Raw genomic sequence first — 18,201 nt, forward strand, 5'->3', positions numbered from 1 at the left:
ACAATAGCTGGAAATTAAATGGTGAAAGAATAAAAACAATTTCATACATACACAAATAATTTCTCCTTCAAATTTAACTTTTCATTCCTTCAAAAACTTTACAAGGAAACCTCCACAGTTGGCTAAAACTAAGCAACTGCAGAGTAAACAGCAATCACCCTAAACTGAGCAAAATGGCCTGTGTGAGAAAGTACAGCCTCACTGTATGACTCAATGTGGGAAAAGTCGACCTCGGGATTAAATCGGCAAGGGTCCAGAAATTGAAAAAGTCATTAAAGTCGGGAGGTTTTTGAAAAAATCTGCGAAAAGTTGGCAAAATTAAAAAAATACAAAAATATTCATTTTTATTTTTTATTTTTTAGCATCCAAAGTATCCACAACATCAAATAAATGCATTTCCATGTAAACATGAAAAGAATGCTAATATATAGTATGTATATGAAGTCTAGTGCTACATCACATAACAAAATAGTGAATCAAGCCCTGAATCTTGAGTCCTGACTCAGTCTCAACCAATGTCGCAAACATTGGGATAAAATCGGCAAGGGTCCAGAAAAAACTAAAAAATTGTAAAATCGGGAAAATATCGATAAAAATCGACAAACAACAGCGAAATTAAGATACCATAAAAATATCTTTAAAAATCGGCAAACATCGGCTAGGCCAAAAAATCGTGATTTCTGGATAAATGGGATGTTATCGAGATGTTCGCAACACTGGTCTCAACTCTCAAGAGTCAAAATATCAACAAAAATATAATAAATGTATAGCATGAGTCATCTACATGTCATAAAGTAATCAGTCACTGAGATCCTCTGCCCCTTTTACAGGAATAGGGAATGGCTTTGCCTTTTCCTATGCCCTGTTGTCTTTGGCATCCTCTTTATCATGTAGTGATTTAATGGCCCTCTGGATGATTTCTGGAGTTACTTTTTGGCAAAGTTCTATATTTTGCCCTGGAATTTGCCCCAGATGGAATTTTAATCTGTTGACACCCCCTGACATATGCTTGCCACACAACTTGCAAGACAAATATTGTCTATTGACCCCCCCACTGTCGGGTATAGGATCAGGTTCACCATATTCCCACATAGAGTCCAAATTCCTCAACATTTTGTTTGAAACTTAACTTGAATTTGAACCTAGGGCACAAAAAAAAATTGAACAAAAAATTAAAAATTGTCCATCACATAAGAAGCAAACACAAATGTAATTGTTTATTTTAAATTTTAAATGTCTCTTCTCACTCACTTGCACACACTCAGATTCTCTAAACAAGGGTTTGAATTTTTTATTCTTGAAAGTTGAAACTTGAAACATGTAAACAATCTAAACTTTTGGAAGTTTTGATTCAATCTAGATTCTAAACAATGTTTTGATTCAAATTTCTAAGCAAAAATAAACTAAAAACAAAGTAATAGAAAGATTTATGAAGCCATTTGTGTAACAAAAACTGTGAGAGAAATTAAAATACATACCTGGCAGCATCAAATTGGCACCTTGAGTCTCTCACGTTGACCAATGGATAAATCTCCAAATCCACACCACAAAACTAGTAAATCTCCTCCTTTTCAGCAATGTCAAACAACTCTGTTGGACACCTAATCCTCAATGGGTTAGTGTGGAAGCGGAATAGACAAAAGGAAGTCCAAGAGACCTTGGGATGTGGAACCCAACGGTCAAACCATGTACCATAAATGTATATCAGTTGTTAATAAAAATGAATTGTCATGTTTTTATCCTTCAGATTATGTTGCTGCCCATGTGTGTTTAACATGGTATCAAAGCGAGCTATTGTTGGTCCTGCTCCAATATGAGCCACTTGTTTTGTGGTCTCTATATACATGTCAGTTCTGCCTTTCTCCTAATCAGATTTGATCAGAATTGCCACCTTATAGAGCATTTTACTATGTGCAATGTGCATACATACCTATTTCATTACTAAGCAGATTTCACAGGGTATCTATCCGTTTTCCTTGCCACACGCCTATGGATCGAATCTCTCAGCATGAATCTTGCTGAGTTCTTTTCCACACCTATCAAATATGCCTCTAAATTGGTCAGATTTTGCCAATCCAACAGCCTTCTTGACAGCATTAATTAATGCCCTATCTACTTGTCAGAATTGAGCGTTTTATTCCTCATTCTGCGCCATATTCCTTCCTTTCCTTTCCTTTCTGCGCTCTGTGGGCTCTCTGCCATAACCGTTGTCTGCCATTGTCTGCCATATTCCATATATTCTCTGGTCCGACCTGCCGGATACGAACCAGAGATTCAATATTGTTCAAGCTAAACTCAAACTTTTGTGAAACGCGATCCAAATGCTCTACTGCTAACTTTGAAGCCATTTCATAACCTTCTGCAATCCTTATGAGGTGAATCCCCCGTTCCAATCTCATAATCCTGACTGCGTGATAGTTCTACCATCAGCTTTAACGCTGCTCCCATATTTTGTTTAACGTTGTCCCATATTTGTTTAACGCTGCCATCAAAGCCTCAGAATTGCAATTTTTGCATTCGGAACATTGCAGGTCTTTGCATTGCTCCTGAGGCCAAAGAAAGAGCACAAGTTTCGAAGGTACTGGAATGTATATCATCACAGTCTTGGTTATATAGTTGTTGTTTTAAGTATACTGAACATGTTCAAAGGATTTGATATTCTGAGACCTGATAACAAGTGGAAGCGAGCTTTGGACTGGTGCGCATCAGTTGCCTCCACGCTGGAACGAAGAACGCTGCTTCGATGAATGCGAGTTGAATGTGTTGAATTTGAAACCTGTAGTGCGTTGAATTTGAAACTTGTGGTGCGGTGAATTTGAATGTGTTGAATGTGTTTAAGTGTTGTCTTACATTGAAATCTGCCCATACATTTAAGCATTGTCTTCGCTTTTGAATGTCTTTGCATTATTATAACAAGGGCACAGAAGATTCTATTTTACAATATCCATTCATTCCATTCCATAACCTATCACGCCGCCGCCTCGTTGAACCCATGCAAACCACCTCAAATATAAAAAAAAAAAAGCTCGCCGAATCTGCTTACATACCCAAGTGCCATTTCAATGTCTAGCTCAGTATTGCGATAAGCAGTTGTCAAAATTTGTTGTTGAACGTGCTACCAATATCCTGGGTCGAATCTATGCATTAAAGGGACGGATATATCTCTATCGAAAGGCTAGAGACACTACATGTGCATATGTATCAAATTAATTACATTTGGGTGCATGCCGGAGTCATCATAGACTGCGTGGGAGCTGAAGACTTTTGCCCATGCATACATCTCTTTCTCTGAGTAACGTGCTAGTCATATTTCAGTGGAGGGCCATCCTGGGTGGTCCCATTTATCACCAGAAGCTGACTGGACGTGTGCTTAAAACTGGAGCCTTAACTGTCTACGTTTTACTTGGGCATTACATTCCAGAATTTCCAAATCAGAGCATCACTTATCTCTACTGGCAGCCATTGTACCCAGGCTCTATGTTATTCTTCCTGTTGTGAATTATTTCGTGTATAAGAAATAAATGATGTATGTTGTTCAAAAAAAAAATGTGTGTTCAGAAAATCTAATGTTGCATTTAAGACTATGTCGCTTCAAGAATATCTTATCACTAAAGTTAAAATACCTCTGCATCTTGCGGCCTTGAAAGTCTCTAATGTCTAGCAGACTTGAATGTCTTCATTTATGAAATGTGCAGAGTTTGTTGAGACCTAGATTGTTACAGTAGAGGTTTCAGAAGATCCATATATATACTTGTTACAGTGCCTAACAAAATGAAGCCGACCTTAGTTGAGGCTAACTTTACTATCATTTAAGCAACAGTCAAAAATTGACTCATTACAGTGACAGTATAGAGAAGAATATTGTATGGAAGTTGGTCAAATCAAATGCTCTTAAAACTAACAAGGTATGTTTTGTAGTAGTTTTTGTTTTCGAAGATTTAATTCCCTTCTCCTTCAATAAGACAAGAGGATTGAGGACAGATTGGTGAAGGTTTTGTTTGGTGGCTATAATAATCTTGTGTATTGATGCCATGAAAAGGCAAGGGTTTCTCAAGAACAGAGATGCCACATATATATTGATGATGTCTAGTTACAGTAATTAAGGAATAATCAGGTTGTATTGGTACAGTAAGCAAGGTTTCACAGTTGCATTTGAGCATAGCCTTGTCACAGTGTTCTTGTAGCAGTACACTATAACTTTGTAGCTGGAACAATCACTTCACCTTTGATACAGTGTTTTAGCATTCAAGTGCAGTGATATCAAATACTCATATATTGTACTGATCATTATCAAATACACAATTTCAGTGATATCATCATCAGCGATATCATCATAGCATCAAATTTAAGGTCTTCAACAGTAACATAACTTCATCATCTTATTTTTATATGGATTGTAATTGGTGCTTGCTAGTTGCACACTGATCATTTGTTGCACATTTATAAAGGATATTGCTAGTGGGTATTACTTTTCTGCATTGAGTAGTAGTTGTGATCAGTTTTTAAGGTGTAATTCTGACAAAATGGCTAGAATCAATGAAGTATTAGAGTTCCTCAAAACTCTGATATTGTCTACTACTCATGATACATTAAAAGTCAGCAAAGTTTCTCTCACAGACATTCAGGTCTGTCTACAAAATGCACAAGAGAAGATGGAATTTTTGCAGCTCGAAACTCAGCTACAGCAAGAAGAATTAAAACAGAGGAGTCATCATTCTTAACCTGTTTCTATTCAGAACAATGAAACTAACTCCCATAAACAGCAAGACAATATTGTTGAAGTTCATTCAGATCCAGTGCCCAATAAAGTAGCAGTTGTACATGCAGATGCAGAAACTCGGTTTGCACTTCCCAAGCCCATCATCAGACCTTGGGAACAGCTTGTCCACAACAAGCACAAAACTGATCTTGGATATGAGAAGGACTTTTCCTTTCATATTCCAGACTACTCAAAGGCCATTCAGTTTCAAAGTGCTAGATTCATTCATGACAATTCACATCCAGCTGTTCTAGATTATGCTCCTCTTCCACAACAACAACAACAACAACAGCAGATTGTGAAAAGCCAACACTGTGACCAAGTTGGCCATTTGAAAGATCACTGTTTTGATCTTCATCCATGTAAGCACTGTCATAAAACCACCCATTCTTCACACAGATGCTTCAGAAACAAACGTCCTGCAAGAACAAAGATTCATCTTGGATGGATCGCTTCTTAGCAATGGGCATCAACAGCCAAGAAGATATTCCAATCACATGTCAGAACTTGTTCCAGAGTATTGAACAGTCTTGCAGTTGAGTTTTCTCCATCATCTCACCTTGTATCTGACAGGGGGGGGAATGATGGTCATCTACAAGCTTCAAAGTCACATCAAGTGAGCCTGAGCCACAACCTGCCACACCAGTTTCAGAGTTGTAGCCAAAGACAAAGATGCCCCTGAGCATGCCTTCAATTGGTAATCTGGGACACTTCCTCTAGCAGAAGACTTCAGCTTCTTGCCAGTTTTGGAAGAATTCCAGGAACAAAATTGAGAACACTTCCTCTAGCAGAAGACTTCATCTTCTTTCCAGTTTTGGAAGAGTTCCAAGAATTGCATTAAGCATTCCAGAGTTGTTGGTCATCCTTAAACCATCACAGGTTGAGACTTCCCTTTTCAGGTTGAAGTTCTCCCTTTTATGCGGGGTGAGACCTCCCTTTATTGGTTGAAGGTTTCCCTCTTCAAAACAATAGGAGCACTTCCTCTAGCAGAAGACTTCAGCTTCTTGCCAATTTTGGAAGAGTTCCGAGAATTGCACTAAGCGTTCCAGTGTTGGTGGTCATCCTTAAACCACTGCCCTTTATACCAACATTTCAGAGAGCATATTCAGCCTAGTGTTTCCATGCATTTTTGCACATTTTGTATTACAGCGCTTTTCTTGGACTCATACATAACCCTTTGAATTAAGGGGGGAATGTTGGACACCTAATCCTCAATGGGTTAGTGTGGAAGTGGAATAGACAAAGGAAGTCCAAGAGACCTTGGGATGTGGAACCCAACGGTCAAACCATGTACTATAAATGTATATCAGTTGTTAATAAAAATGAATTCTCATGTTTTTATCCTTTAGATTATGTTGCTGCCCATGTGTGTTTAACAACCTCCTCTCTCCACAAGGTTGAATGGCAGAAAGAAGAGTGAAAAATGAGTGATTTTTCGGCCTTTTCCCTCATTTATATGCAGCCTAGGCAGGCTTCGTGATTTTTTTGATCGAATCCCGATTAAATCACGACTTTTTCGTTTTCGAAAAAAATCGCCAAAAAGTTGGTCGATCAAATCAGCTAGCCCAAAAAATTAGACTTCGTCGATTTTATCACAACTTTATCGTGACTTTTTCCACACTGATATGACTTCACTGTATGAACTGTCGAGCTCTGTCCGTACAACTGTAAGGCTTGTCTAGACTCTATACAATTGTATGAAATTGTACAGCGTTTGCCTACTGCCTACAAACACCTCTCACTCTAGTCACTCTATCTAAGTCACTCAACTTGCCCCATTGTTCAAATGTCTTTAAACCCTCCATCTTGACCTGTCTTTATACTTTCAGCTGACACCAAAACCCTAATCTTATTTTCAGAATACCCCTAACCTAAGCCATGTATGCATGAAATACACTTTTTGGGGGACTTGATAGCTAAAACATAAGACTTTTCACTTTCCAGACCAAAGTGTCATGTCCCTTTTCCAAGTGATTACTACAGGGAGAATGATAGATTTAATTAGATTAAAATGTGGTTAGGAGAACATGGGGGGACTTTATAAAGTCACATTATTATGTATTTACTTGCCCATGGTTTTGGTATCCAGCCTCCAGGGTATTGGCACCCATGGAATACTTCCATAATATTGGGATGGCCACGGATTATAAAGGGAGTTCAAGATCATTCTCTAGGCATGTATGGATATTTAATGGATTGTTTACCTTGGCTTTTGGAGTTTGCTTGAAGGTTCACAACCCTGAGCATGATCTTCTTCAATGGAGCAATTACCCACCCTTGTTGACTAAAATAACTAGTCTTTGGTGGTGTAGGACTCCACCCTAGCTAGTCTTGAAGGAGGAACTACTCAGATTCCTTACCAGGTCAATTCGTGGAATCTTAACAGGTATATGGAGGAGCCATCCAAGTTTCTCATTGGGGCATCAACGAATTCACTAGAGAATCATTGTCAGCCATTTATATCTTCAGCCATTTGTGCCATCTTGTTGGTGTCTTAACAGGTTCTCATGTATATTCAGATTGATATTTGATATAATAAGGCTGAGTTTGTTGCTTGTGTTTACTATCAAACGAGAGTTTAATGTTAAATTGTATGAAATATGCTTGACAAAATGTCCTTATATTTATAATTAGCAGTAAATCATTGGCAATCTCATTTTGCAAAGTGCCGGTTAAAAATGTCTCAATGGTAATTGTGAAGATTATTGCAAATTCTAGTTTGGAGCATTACACAAAGTGACTTACAAAATAGAATTACTTTACAAAATATCTCATATCTCAAACTACTTCTTGCACCTTCACACCTATGCAAAAAAAATTGTCCAAGATACATCTCTCAACGCACTACTGTAATGTCTTCTTCCAATTAATTGGCCAAGGAAGCACGAAGTAGCCTATCCAACCTCATAGGCTATAGACATTGATAAAGGGGTAAAACCCAATTATCCAATGTTTGGGGCAACATTGGGTAAATTTTGGGGTAGCTGGTACAAAAAGCTCAAATTGGGGTTGCACTTGCAACCCCTCACATTAAAAAGAACCCCATGAACAAATCTATAAAGAAAGGAGAGTTGGAATCATTTTTGTCATCATTGACTTGGATTGGAATATCTTTGATTTTCTTGAGCTGAGGTTTTGAGGGTTTTAAGACCCCTTTCTCCTTGCCTAGTATCGGTGGAGGTGATCACGCCCTAGGTAGTTTCTACTGATTTCAGTGGTGAAAGATTCCACCCTAGTCAGTGTTCTCTCTTATTCTCTTTTCTCTATCATTCATCCAGGACAGCTTGTAGATTATTGTTTGGCATCAATCTGGTCAACTGAAGGATTTTGTTGCAGCTTGTTGAAGACAGTTATATTGATATTTGGCACCATTCTTGGCCAGCTGAGGGAGTTTGGTTTGTGGACAGATTGATTTGAAGACAGCAAGGCATATTTGGTACCAATCTTGGCCAGCTGAGGAAATTCGGTCTGCACACAGGAAAAACAGCGAGTTATATTACGAACAGCAATAGTCTGGCTTGTTCCCTTGAACTGTGGCCTGATACTCGGCCTAGCACTTAGCCCTCTAGGGTTGCAGGTAACCACCGCAGAGCAGAAGGGTTTCAATTCAAGGACGAACAGGGCTCGTATTTCTGTGACAGCCATCCACACTGAAGCAGCGGCTACCAGGAATACTTGTGGCCACCTGTGAGGGCAATCCTGCGGCTGTCAAGCCCTCCTCCTACCCACAGGGAAGACTCAGCACCTAATACAGTAATCTCAGAACCTTAGATAGTGAGCTAGTGAAATAACATTTGAATTGGATTGTTTGTTGAAAATTGGTTTACTTAATCAGTGTTGTATATGGGAATTTAAGTGACTGCCAAGTGGGTATATTCGTTGTTGCCAGCAGCCAACCCTAACTTTGGAATTGTTGAAGAATCATAATTACTGCCCAATATAGTTGTAGTGTGATCTGAATTATACTGTGCATCTTTGGCTGGGTATATTCTGTGTTTCATAGGGCAGTCAGCCCTAAGTTAGTGTGATTAAATTGAAGAATGGCATTGCTGTCACATTTTTATATTCCTGCCTACATACTGTTATGAATGTGTACTACTGTTAATGATTTACTGAAGGAAACCCTAGCCAGAATAGAAACCCTAAGGGCAAAAATTTCCTTGGGATATTACACCTACCCACGATGAGGAAAAGATGTAATTCCCTATGAAGATCCATCAAGGCAATACCTATCTCATGAAGGCAAAGAGCATCCCACAGTGATTGATTACACATAAAAAGACTACAATTGTAAAGGAAAAGGCAGTAGCTGAGAGCATTGTATCTTATGTAATATTGCTAAACTACCATAAGATCTTTATTGGCTTCTTTACAACCCGCAAACATTGTGTCTTATATGAATGGGTTGTATCCCTACATTCATGAATTAGTGTAACTGTTTTGTTATTGTTCTAATTGAGTATGCAAATTGTTCATGTATTTGCTTTATGTTCTTTATGGTTAAGCTCCATTTAGTTAATCATTGTGCACTAAGATGTGTTAATTCTCTGTACACCCTAGTTTTGCTATATCACCAATAACACGAGTTTTGTTATCTGAATCAGAATACATACAACAATGTTGGGTACGTATGGTAAGATGTGGTCATCACCACCCTCAACAATCTATATTGTGTTTGCTTGCTGCTAGAATCTCAGGCTATGCATCATCAATGGTAGGAAGAAACTAAACAATGTGTCCCATGCCTGTTAGGTCCTAATATTAAACTAACTTTGCTCAAATCTAACAGTTTTGCAAATTCTCGTCCACTCATGATTCCAAGTCTGTTAAGTCAAATCTATTGATGAGTTGAAGTTGTTACATGGTATTTAGTTGAAGTGTTGTCTGAAGACTATGTCACTTTGAGTGCAAAGACTCCCTTCTTCTCTCTCCCTGCATACACATCCGCATTTACTATTGAAGTATAGAAGATAACTCTGACACCTCTTCAAATCCTGCACCAGTTCAAGAACAGAGATTTTGGTCATGACTACTCCAACCTCCTAGACCAACACTCCTCCACTTGTTCCTATTTATTCATACAACGAGATGCCCAGCAGCAGTGAACACTTGCTGTTGATGGTAGATATCTTTCCTCCCCCAGGAGCATGTGATGAAGGAGTTTTCGATGCAGTTACTTCACCTGCACCTTCACAAGGATGTTTTGAGATGGTGGGTTACCCTCATGCCCCATCCCACCTCCTAGGAATTACATGAGCTATTTTTTGAGGATTTTCCTGACACAGCCAGTGCTCCCCACGGCATCCTCTGTGCACCATCATGGAAGGTATGAATATTCTTTATCAGTTTCTATTTGTTATACCTCTTGACCCTAGTGTTTCTGCAACTCTCCACCAGCTCCAAGTGTATATTTCTTATGTCCACAAACTTGTGCACGAAATTCAGGATCAGTCGGAAGATTTACAATTGTAAAAGTACAAAGATATCTTATAAATAAAGTTACTGTACACAAGCCTTCTCGGATATTGCTACCACGTATGCACAGAGTGTTCTTCTGACTAGAGTTATTGTGTTTCCTTGCAACAATGTTTGCATTTCCTTTCTGTAATTTCTGTTTTAGTCCATTCTCCCTGCTATAACACGTTAAGTCCTGCAAATTAATGTGTTGTCCACCAGATTGCTCTTAAAATCTGATTCAAATCAACTGGCAGGTTAGAAAGAATAATTCAAAAATTTTACAAAAACATAAAAAGGTAAAAAAGGCTCACTAAGTATATACTGTATTATAAAACGGGTGGCTGGAGAATGTCCTTTTCTTATCCATTCTATAGCAGTCCACAGAGATGTATTTCACACAAAGACAGCTAATAGATCCTCATTCTTTATCATATAAGGTTGAAAATAAAATGGTCGCATTCATGTGTTCTCGGAAGAAAGACATTATGATCTCTCTTGTGAGAAAAACATGGCCTTATACTTCATAACTAACCAATCTAAAGGTGTTGGCTTGAGGAGGCCTAACCCAGGTTCGGAGTTATTTAGCCAAACAAATCCCTACACTACTGGCCGTTTCGGCATTAGCCCGCGGAGCGCAAACTAAAGTCTCACCCGAAGCAGTGTAGGGGGATGCTGGAACCAAGTTTCCGCACCCTTGAGATGTCTGTGGTGTCAATTTAGTCCAACTGTGCTTATCTTCACGCCAGTTACTTCGCGCACAGTTCTAACCTTCAATACCCTCGCGATCTGTTATAATCGCCTTTCGCGCAGCCCTAACCAGGAGCTGAGATGCTTTTGCGCTGCTATGGAAGCAAACTGCACTATTTCCCCAAACTACACCGCGAATTTTACTTATCTTCTTACAGATGCTAGTCAACTTCGCGTAAACAGATATTCTATTTTGTATTCACTTAATCAATACAGTCATATATATTCACGCATCACATAACAATAGAAGTGCAATTTATACACAATATATTCAATGCATAAAACAAGAAATAAATACACAGAATTGATATGAAACTTCTCTTTATTAATGCTTTCAACTGTTACAGACTTGACTCGCCCTGCACACTCAGCTACAGAGCCTTCTCCTACTCTACGACCCAAACTAGACTTTACACTTCCATTCTTCCACTATGCTTCTATTCCATGTTTTGATTAGATGATGTGATGTCTTTATCTACTTAAAGCCTCGCTTTATTTATACAATCCCATGGTCTATGGACCATGGTTAGATCTCTACAGCTGACATTACATTACAAAATTGAGGGCAGACAACCCTATGACTCTTTTACGAGCTACGCGCTCCGCAGTCACAAAAGGCGCAGTCTTTACATCGAAGTTATAATTTTTTACCATAATCTGGGCTCTAAGCCTCAAAAATTTCCTTGGGGGATCCCACGCCTAACAGAACCCCAACACAAACATCGTGACTCGCCCTCGAGTCACTCTGTCGGTGTGGAGATCTTTGCGCGAAGACCTCACAATTCTGCCTGAATCGCTGCAAGATCGGCAGCGCACTGAACGATTGCCTGATGTACCTCCTCGACTCGCTGTTTAGAGACCATTGTAGTTGAACTGCTGCCCTGAACCTTTTCCTGTGTTGCCTGCAGCTGCGCAAGCTTTACTTTAATGGAGGTTGTAACGATGTACGCCTCATCAATCCACGACTGTAAGCGCGCTTTCAAAACTGCTTCCTTATATCGAGCAGCATCCACCTGCTCCCTGAGTGCTTTCGCCTGCTGCATCCTCACGGGCCTCTATGTAAGGGCAACCGTCTGCGCGGTCCCTTTTACTTCGTCGTATTTCTGTTGTAGCTCGCACTCTTCCTCGACTGCCTTCTGCTATTCTTCCGCCAGTGTCGCGCGCCACCTGGGCCTTAGCTGCTGCCGCTTCACTCCTGCGTTTTTCTGCAAACTGCGCCATCCGTTGTTTCGCCTCATCCTTTTTCCGCTGTGCGGCGGACTTTTCTGCTTCCACCACAGAGCTAGCTGGAGCGCACCACTCCGGCGACCACGACTCAAGGACTGCGAAGATGACGTCGTCTGTTGCCAAGTAGGGTAGCTAGCGCCATGTCTTTGCAGGGTCCTTCCATGCCCTGATGTAAAACATGATGGAAATCTACCTTGAACTCTGCGAAGCTCTGCAAACTCTTGTAGACCGTGAGCGATAACCGCAGCTTGTGATTAATCCCCATCCTGATGTTCATCTCCATGAACACCCAGAAGATTTTACTGTCTCTTATCCTCTGCGCATCTTGGGTTGCCCACAGCAAAGCATAGTTCGCTGCCTCCGAAAGGTCCTGCGCGATCATCGGGAACTAGCTGTCTTCAGGCAATTTCCATGCCACCAATACTATGGACAACAGAAGCCAGGCATGGTGAAAAGTCTTCCCCTGCTCCTATGAACTCGCAACAACGGAACCATTTGTTGGCTTGAGGTGGCCTAACCCAGGTTTAGAGTTATTTAACCAAACAAATCCCTGCAATACTGGCCCTTTCGGCCTTAGCCCGCGGAGCGCGGACTGAAGTCTTACCCGAAGCAGTATTAGGGGATGTTGGAACCAAGTTTTCGCACCCTTGAGATTTCTGTGATGTCAATTTAGTCCAACTGTGCTTATCTTCGCGCCAATTACTTCGCGCACTGTTCTAACCTTCAATACCCTCACGATCTGTTATAATCACCTTTCACGCAGCCCTAACCAGGGGCTGAGATGCTTTTGCGCTGCACTATTTCCCCAAACTACACTATGAATCTTACTTATCTTCTTACAGATGTTAGTCAACTTCGCGTAAACAGATATTCTATCTTGTATTCACTTAATCAATACAGTCATATATATTCACACATCACATAAACAATAGAAGTGCAATTTATACCCAATATATTCAATGCATAAAATAGGAAATAAATACACAGAATTGGTATGAAACTTCTCTTTATTAATGTTTTCAACTGTTACATACTCGACTCGCCCTGCGCACTCAGCGAAAGAGGTCCGTGCACTCAGCTACGGACTACTAGGCCTCTACGCATTCAGCTGCAGAGCCTTCTCCTACTCTACAACCCAAACTAGACTTTACACTTTCCTTCTTCCACTATGCTTCTATTCCATGTTTTGATTAGATGATGTGATGTCTTTATCTACTTAAAGCCTCGATCTATTTATACAATCTCATGGTCCGCGGACCATGGGTAGATCTCTACAACCGACATTACATTACAAAATTGAGGGCGGACAACCCTATGACTCTTTTACGAGCTACGTGCTCCGCACCCACAAAAAGCAGAGTCTTTACATCGGAGTTACAATATTTGACCAAAACCTGGGCTCTAAGCCCCAAAACTTTCCTTGGGGATCCCGCACCCAACAAAAGGGGGAAGAGCTTTTAATCATTGTTAGGTATATCTATATGGACACACTGGGCATACCTTGAAACTACAATACATGGGTTGAGTCTTGACAGAACAACTTACCAAGATACATCGGCATCCAAGTTGTCAAGTCCATGTAGACAAAGGCATCGCGAGGATGACCTATACATATCTCCAGCTTGCCATCGAATCTGCAGATATGCATAAAGACTCTTCATCAGAAAGAATATGCTATCCAGGTATTTCCAACTGACAAAAAAAAATATCTTTGTAGACAGGAAAAATCAACTGTATACACTATAAAGTAGCTAAAACATTTTCTTTGCAGAGAGGAAACAACAACTATATACACCTTCGGGTAGCTAGTTCCTAGAGAAGAAATAGCTCAATGAACATTTCCAGAAGTCTCTCAGTTGGGAATGGCAAACTGCACTCCATTCAAATCATTGAAAAGTATCCACATAACAACTTATGTTGTAGGGAACTTCCTTTTCAAGTTTGAATGGCCTGTGCTCGGGCTTTAATCACTCTGATAAACTGGCGTGCAGTTTTCACAATGTTCTCCTGATGATCCTCGCGAGTTTTGTGGTCGCCTTCTCCCTGAAGCTGCTTAGAATTTTTACCAGCTATCAGTCTTTGAGAAATTTCTTGGGCTTTATTTAGTATCGTGTCTGTAATTTCCTGTTTCTCATCATCATCATCCCTTTTGTATTTATTGGGTAACCGTTTGTAATGCGGAGTTGCGGCCATCATCTCCGAAAGAATTTGAGCCCGATCAGGCTGATTTGTTTTCCTCAACCCATCCATGAGTATTTCGTAAGTGATATATTGTGGCGAAATGCCCTTCTGGATCATTTTCTCGAACTGTTCACAAGCTTCTTCTAGTCTTTTCGACCTGCAAAGCCGATGAATTAACATAGTACAAGTTGCAAGATCAGGGTCACAGCCTCCAGCATCCATCTCCTTCTTAACCTGCAATGCCAACTCTACTCGGCCCTTTTCGCATAGCATCTTTATCAACAACTGATAAGTGAGCCGATCCGGAACATAACCAGACTGCGCCATCTTCATGTACAGGTTCATTGCCTCCTCAATTTTACCATACTTACAAAAAAACCTAAAGAAATAGCTATAAGTTGTGACAGTGGGAAAGCAGCCTCTTTCCATCATCAACTTAAGCATTCCACTTGCACCAGGCAAATCTTCCTGCTTGCAGAGGCCCTTGACGAGCGAGTTATAAGTTGAAATATTAGGTGTGCAACCAGTGGCATTCATTTCATCCAGCATTGAAAGAGCATCTTGGTGTTTTCCAGCTTCACCGAGGGCATCTACAATGGAGTTGTATGTGACAACATTTGGCTGACAACCCTTTTCTTTCATGGTGCCCAACAGTTTAAGTGCGTCTTCTAAACTGCCCGCCCTACAGTATCCATCTATAAGAGTAGTATAACTCACAACGGTGGGAAGGATTCCGTCACCTACCATTTGATCGAAAAGCTTATGGGCCCTTGCAACTCTCCGGAGCCTGCACCATCCATTGATGAGAATATTGTAAGTCACCGGAGTGGACTCGAGTCCGGACCTTCGCTGTTCAAAAAACAGAGTTGCAGGATGCGCTTTGCCTTCTTTGCAGAGAGCATCCAGAAGAATATTGAAAGCATCTGAGTCAGCTTTGCAGCCAAAGTAATCCATCAAATCAAAGGTGCGAAGGGCAGCTTCGGGCATTCCAGCCCTAGCATATCTCCTCATCAGAACTGCGAAGGTTTGGGAAGTAACGAGGCCCTGTTCTCTCATGAGGCCAACGAGAACCCAAGCGGAATCGAACTCGCGCATCTTGGTCATCATGTTGATCATCAAATTGAAAGACTTATTGTTATGCATGAAGCCTAACTGGTTGGCTGCCCATGAGAAGCACCTCAACATGGGTTTCCATGAATACTCGGCCCTCTCCAGAAGCTTCTCCATGAGTAGTGGGTATATCCGAAACCCACAGTTGTCCAATGCACTCTCCATGTCATCGCCATTCTCCCTCACGATTTTGCTGATTCTTGCAAGCATGGATTCTTCTTCGGCTTCGGTTAATTGTTTTCTTCCGTCCGTAATAGGTGGTTTAGGAGTGGTGCTCTGATCGTGGCGGACTTTGAGAGGCCAATCCCATTTAAACAGGGGATTACTGGGATCCGAAAGCCAGGGGCGATCAGAGCCGGCAACTCTACTTAAATTTCTCTTCTTTGAAAAAATGCGATACAGAGAAGGCGAAAAACGGTGGCCAGTGTGAATAGCCAGCGCCATTGCCAATGATGGGAGCTGCTCCGAATGCTTTCCAGTACGGGACAATATATGTGATTCCCCTGATTTCAAAGATAAAAGAAATTATTTTTCCGGTACCAAGGAACCATATATGTGATTCTCCCGATGTCAAAGATACAGGAAATTATTCCAAAAATTGTGGTTAATATTCAATTACAATTAAAATTGAAGGCATGTTAATCTTTTATTTTTAATATTTTATTTATTTCAATTAACATAAATTTAGTTAAGTAATTTTGTTAAAATTACAACTTTTAACTTAATGGTGGTTAATATTCCATTACAATTAAAATTAAAGGCATGTTAATCTTTTATTTTTAATATTTTTTTATTTCAATTAACATAAATTTAGTTAAGTAATTTTGTTAAAATTACATTTTTTATAAATTAAATTTGATGTTTTTAATGTACAAATATATTTAGTATTTTGAATAACCCTATTGCATTTGATGTTTATATGGGGTGCTCTAAGGTCTACATGGTGTGAAAGTATGATGGCATTAGTTTGTATTTTGAATAACCCTATTGTATTTGATGTTTAGATGGGGTGTTTGGAAAGTCTACATGGTGTTATTGAAAGTATAATGGTATTTGTTTGTATATGTGGTGGGTAAAGCTTTTGATAATGGTAAGGAGAAAGATTTTCACTTCAAAGTCTTTTTGTATGATTAGTATTAGTTGGCATGATTTGGTTATTAATACTACCAAGTGTATTATCATCTCTGAAGTAGGGATGAAAGTTTAAATGGTTGACCTGCAATGCAGGAAATAGAGAAATGTTGGAGGGAAAAGGGAAGTTGTGCTTTGTAGTAGCTTTGGTCTCATTACCAAGTTTGATCATTTTGGGTTGATTTTGAGTTTCTTTTTTCATTTAGCAATCTAGTTTATCTTTTCTTTTAGTTCAATTCCCTATCATACCTCTATAAGCAAAGCTCTCCATCCATTATTCGACAAAATTTTGTGAGTTGGTCTTGGAGGTCCCTCTATGGTTGGCCTTCCAAGTAAACTCTATTAAAAAGAATGTGGTTGGAGATACAAAAAAAGCGGGGTGGGGGGTGAAGGGGGGCGGTGAAAAGCAAACACAATTTGGGAAGAAGAAGGCACTAGCAAAGGTATGAAGGACTAAGAGGAAGAAGCCTTCTTAAAGATCAAAAAACAAAAGAGATGTTGAGCCTATCCATGAAGAGCGACGGTTCATCCATAGCAATATGCAAGACATAGCCAATGAGTTAAAATACACATTTTTTCTATGTGAGAGTGTATAGCTCACCCTTAGTAACAATGTTATGAGCATAATAAAATCCCCATTGAATGTTAGTTCTTCCATTTGAGTTTCTATGGTAAAAATATGGTGTGTCTACAATGTAGTTAAAATGCTTATGTGGTTGTCAAATCCTACTAGTGTGATAAAATTTCAAGGGTTATTGTAAGGAGGCCAAGGTTCGAAACTTGTGGTAGTTGAGAGGAGACACTGAAAAAATTCCAACCTTGTTAAGGGTTTGTGTGGCCTAGGCTAAGTGTGATCTCGTAGTGATTTTGATAGCTTAGATGCCCCTAGGTCACAGTTTCTTAGACCACAAGCTAGTCCCCTGAGTGATCAATACACTAACAAAAAAATACGTCTATGGTTGAATGTTCTTTTAAAAAGTATTATTGAGTTAATGCAACATCAGGGGACATATAAAATGTGTGCACATTATCGTCTTCACTCTTAAACTAATTCATGGAATTGTAAATGATTTGATAAACAATTGTAGAATGTATGACATTGCGATGATCTCGGTCTCATCTTAAGGCTTATTTGAATTGCTTGAATTTGTTCTCTTTGTGTCGAAGCTATTATACCTCTAGAAAGCATGTTATAGCCAAGCTTGATTGCAATTCAATTTTCTATAGTCATTTTCTATTTTGTTTTAGATTAAAATGGCATATTTACCCATAAACCATATCCATACTCCCTTTTATTGTGAATTGAATGACAACTACATCCATCAAGAATGGTCTTTCTGTTAGGAGAGTGTATGTGTATCTTTGTGTGTGCATGTGTTCATGCATTCAATTGCCACCAACTAAGAGTGCACAATTTGGGAAGAAGAAAGCACTAGCAAAGGTATGAAGGACTAAGAGGAAGAAGCCTTCTTAAAGATCAAAAAACAAAAGAGATGTTGAGTCTATCCATGAAGAGCGACAGTTCATCCATAGCAATATGCAAGACATAGCCAATGAGTTAAAATACACATTTTTTCTATGTGAGAGTG

At 39.7% G+C, this 18,201-nt stretch overlaps 1 protein-coding gene across 2 annotated transcripts; it reads right to left on the reverse strand.

The window, feature by feature from the left end:
- Positions 1-956: 956 nt before the first annotated feature.
- On the reverse strand, positions 957-16,062 carry LOC149257012 (uncharacterized). Of its 2 annotated transcripts, XM_089413456.1 has the most exons (3): positions 13,986-16,062; positions 13,736-13,824; positions 957-1,142 (listed from the first exon to the last, which is right to left on the reverse strand). In XM_089413456.1, the coding sequence occupies exon 1, from the start codon at positions 15,923-15,925 to the stop codon at positions 14,126-14,128; it is 1,800 nt and encodes a 599-aa protein (XP_089269582.1). In that variant the 5' UTR covers positions 15,926-16,062; the 3' UTR covers positions 957-1,142; positions 13,736-13,824; positions 13,986-14,125. The 2 variants fall into 2 exon arrangements, with proteins under 2 accessions (XP_089269582.1, XP_089269579.1); XM_089413453.1 differs by lacking the exon at positions 957-1,142 and having other exon boundaries at positions 13,665-13,824.
- Positions 16,063-18,201: the final 2,139 nt, after the last annotated feature.

This window comes from Pinus tabuliformis, chromosome 6 (assembly GCF_031772625.1).
Source record: "Pinus tabuliformis cultivar Carrire ecotype Pingquan chromosome 6, CPIR1, whole genome shotgun sequence".
Taxonomy (NCBI): Eukaryota; Viridiplantae; Streptophyta; class Pinopsida; order Pinales; family Pinaceae; genus Pinus; species Pinus tabuliformis.

Bases quoted from the DNA above. Each gene is read 5' to 3' on its own strand.
- LOC149257012 (XM_089413456.1), bottom strand. From the start codon at position 15,925: ATGGCGCTGGCTATTCACACTGGCCACCGTTTTTCGCCTTCTCTGTAT.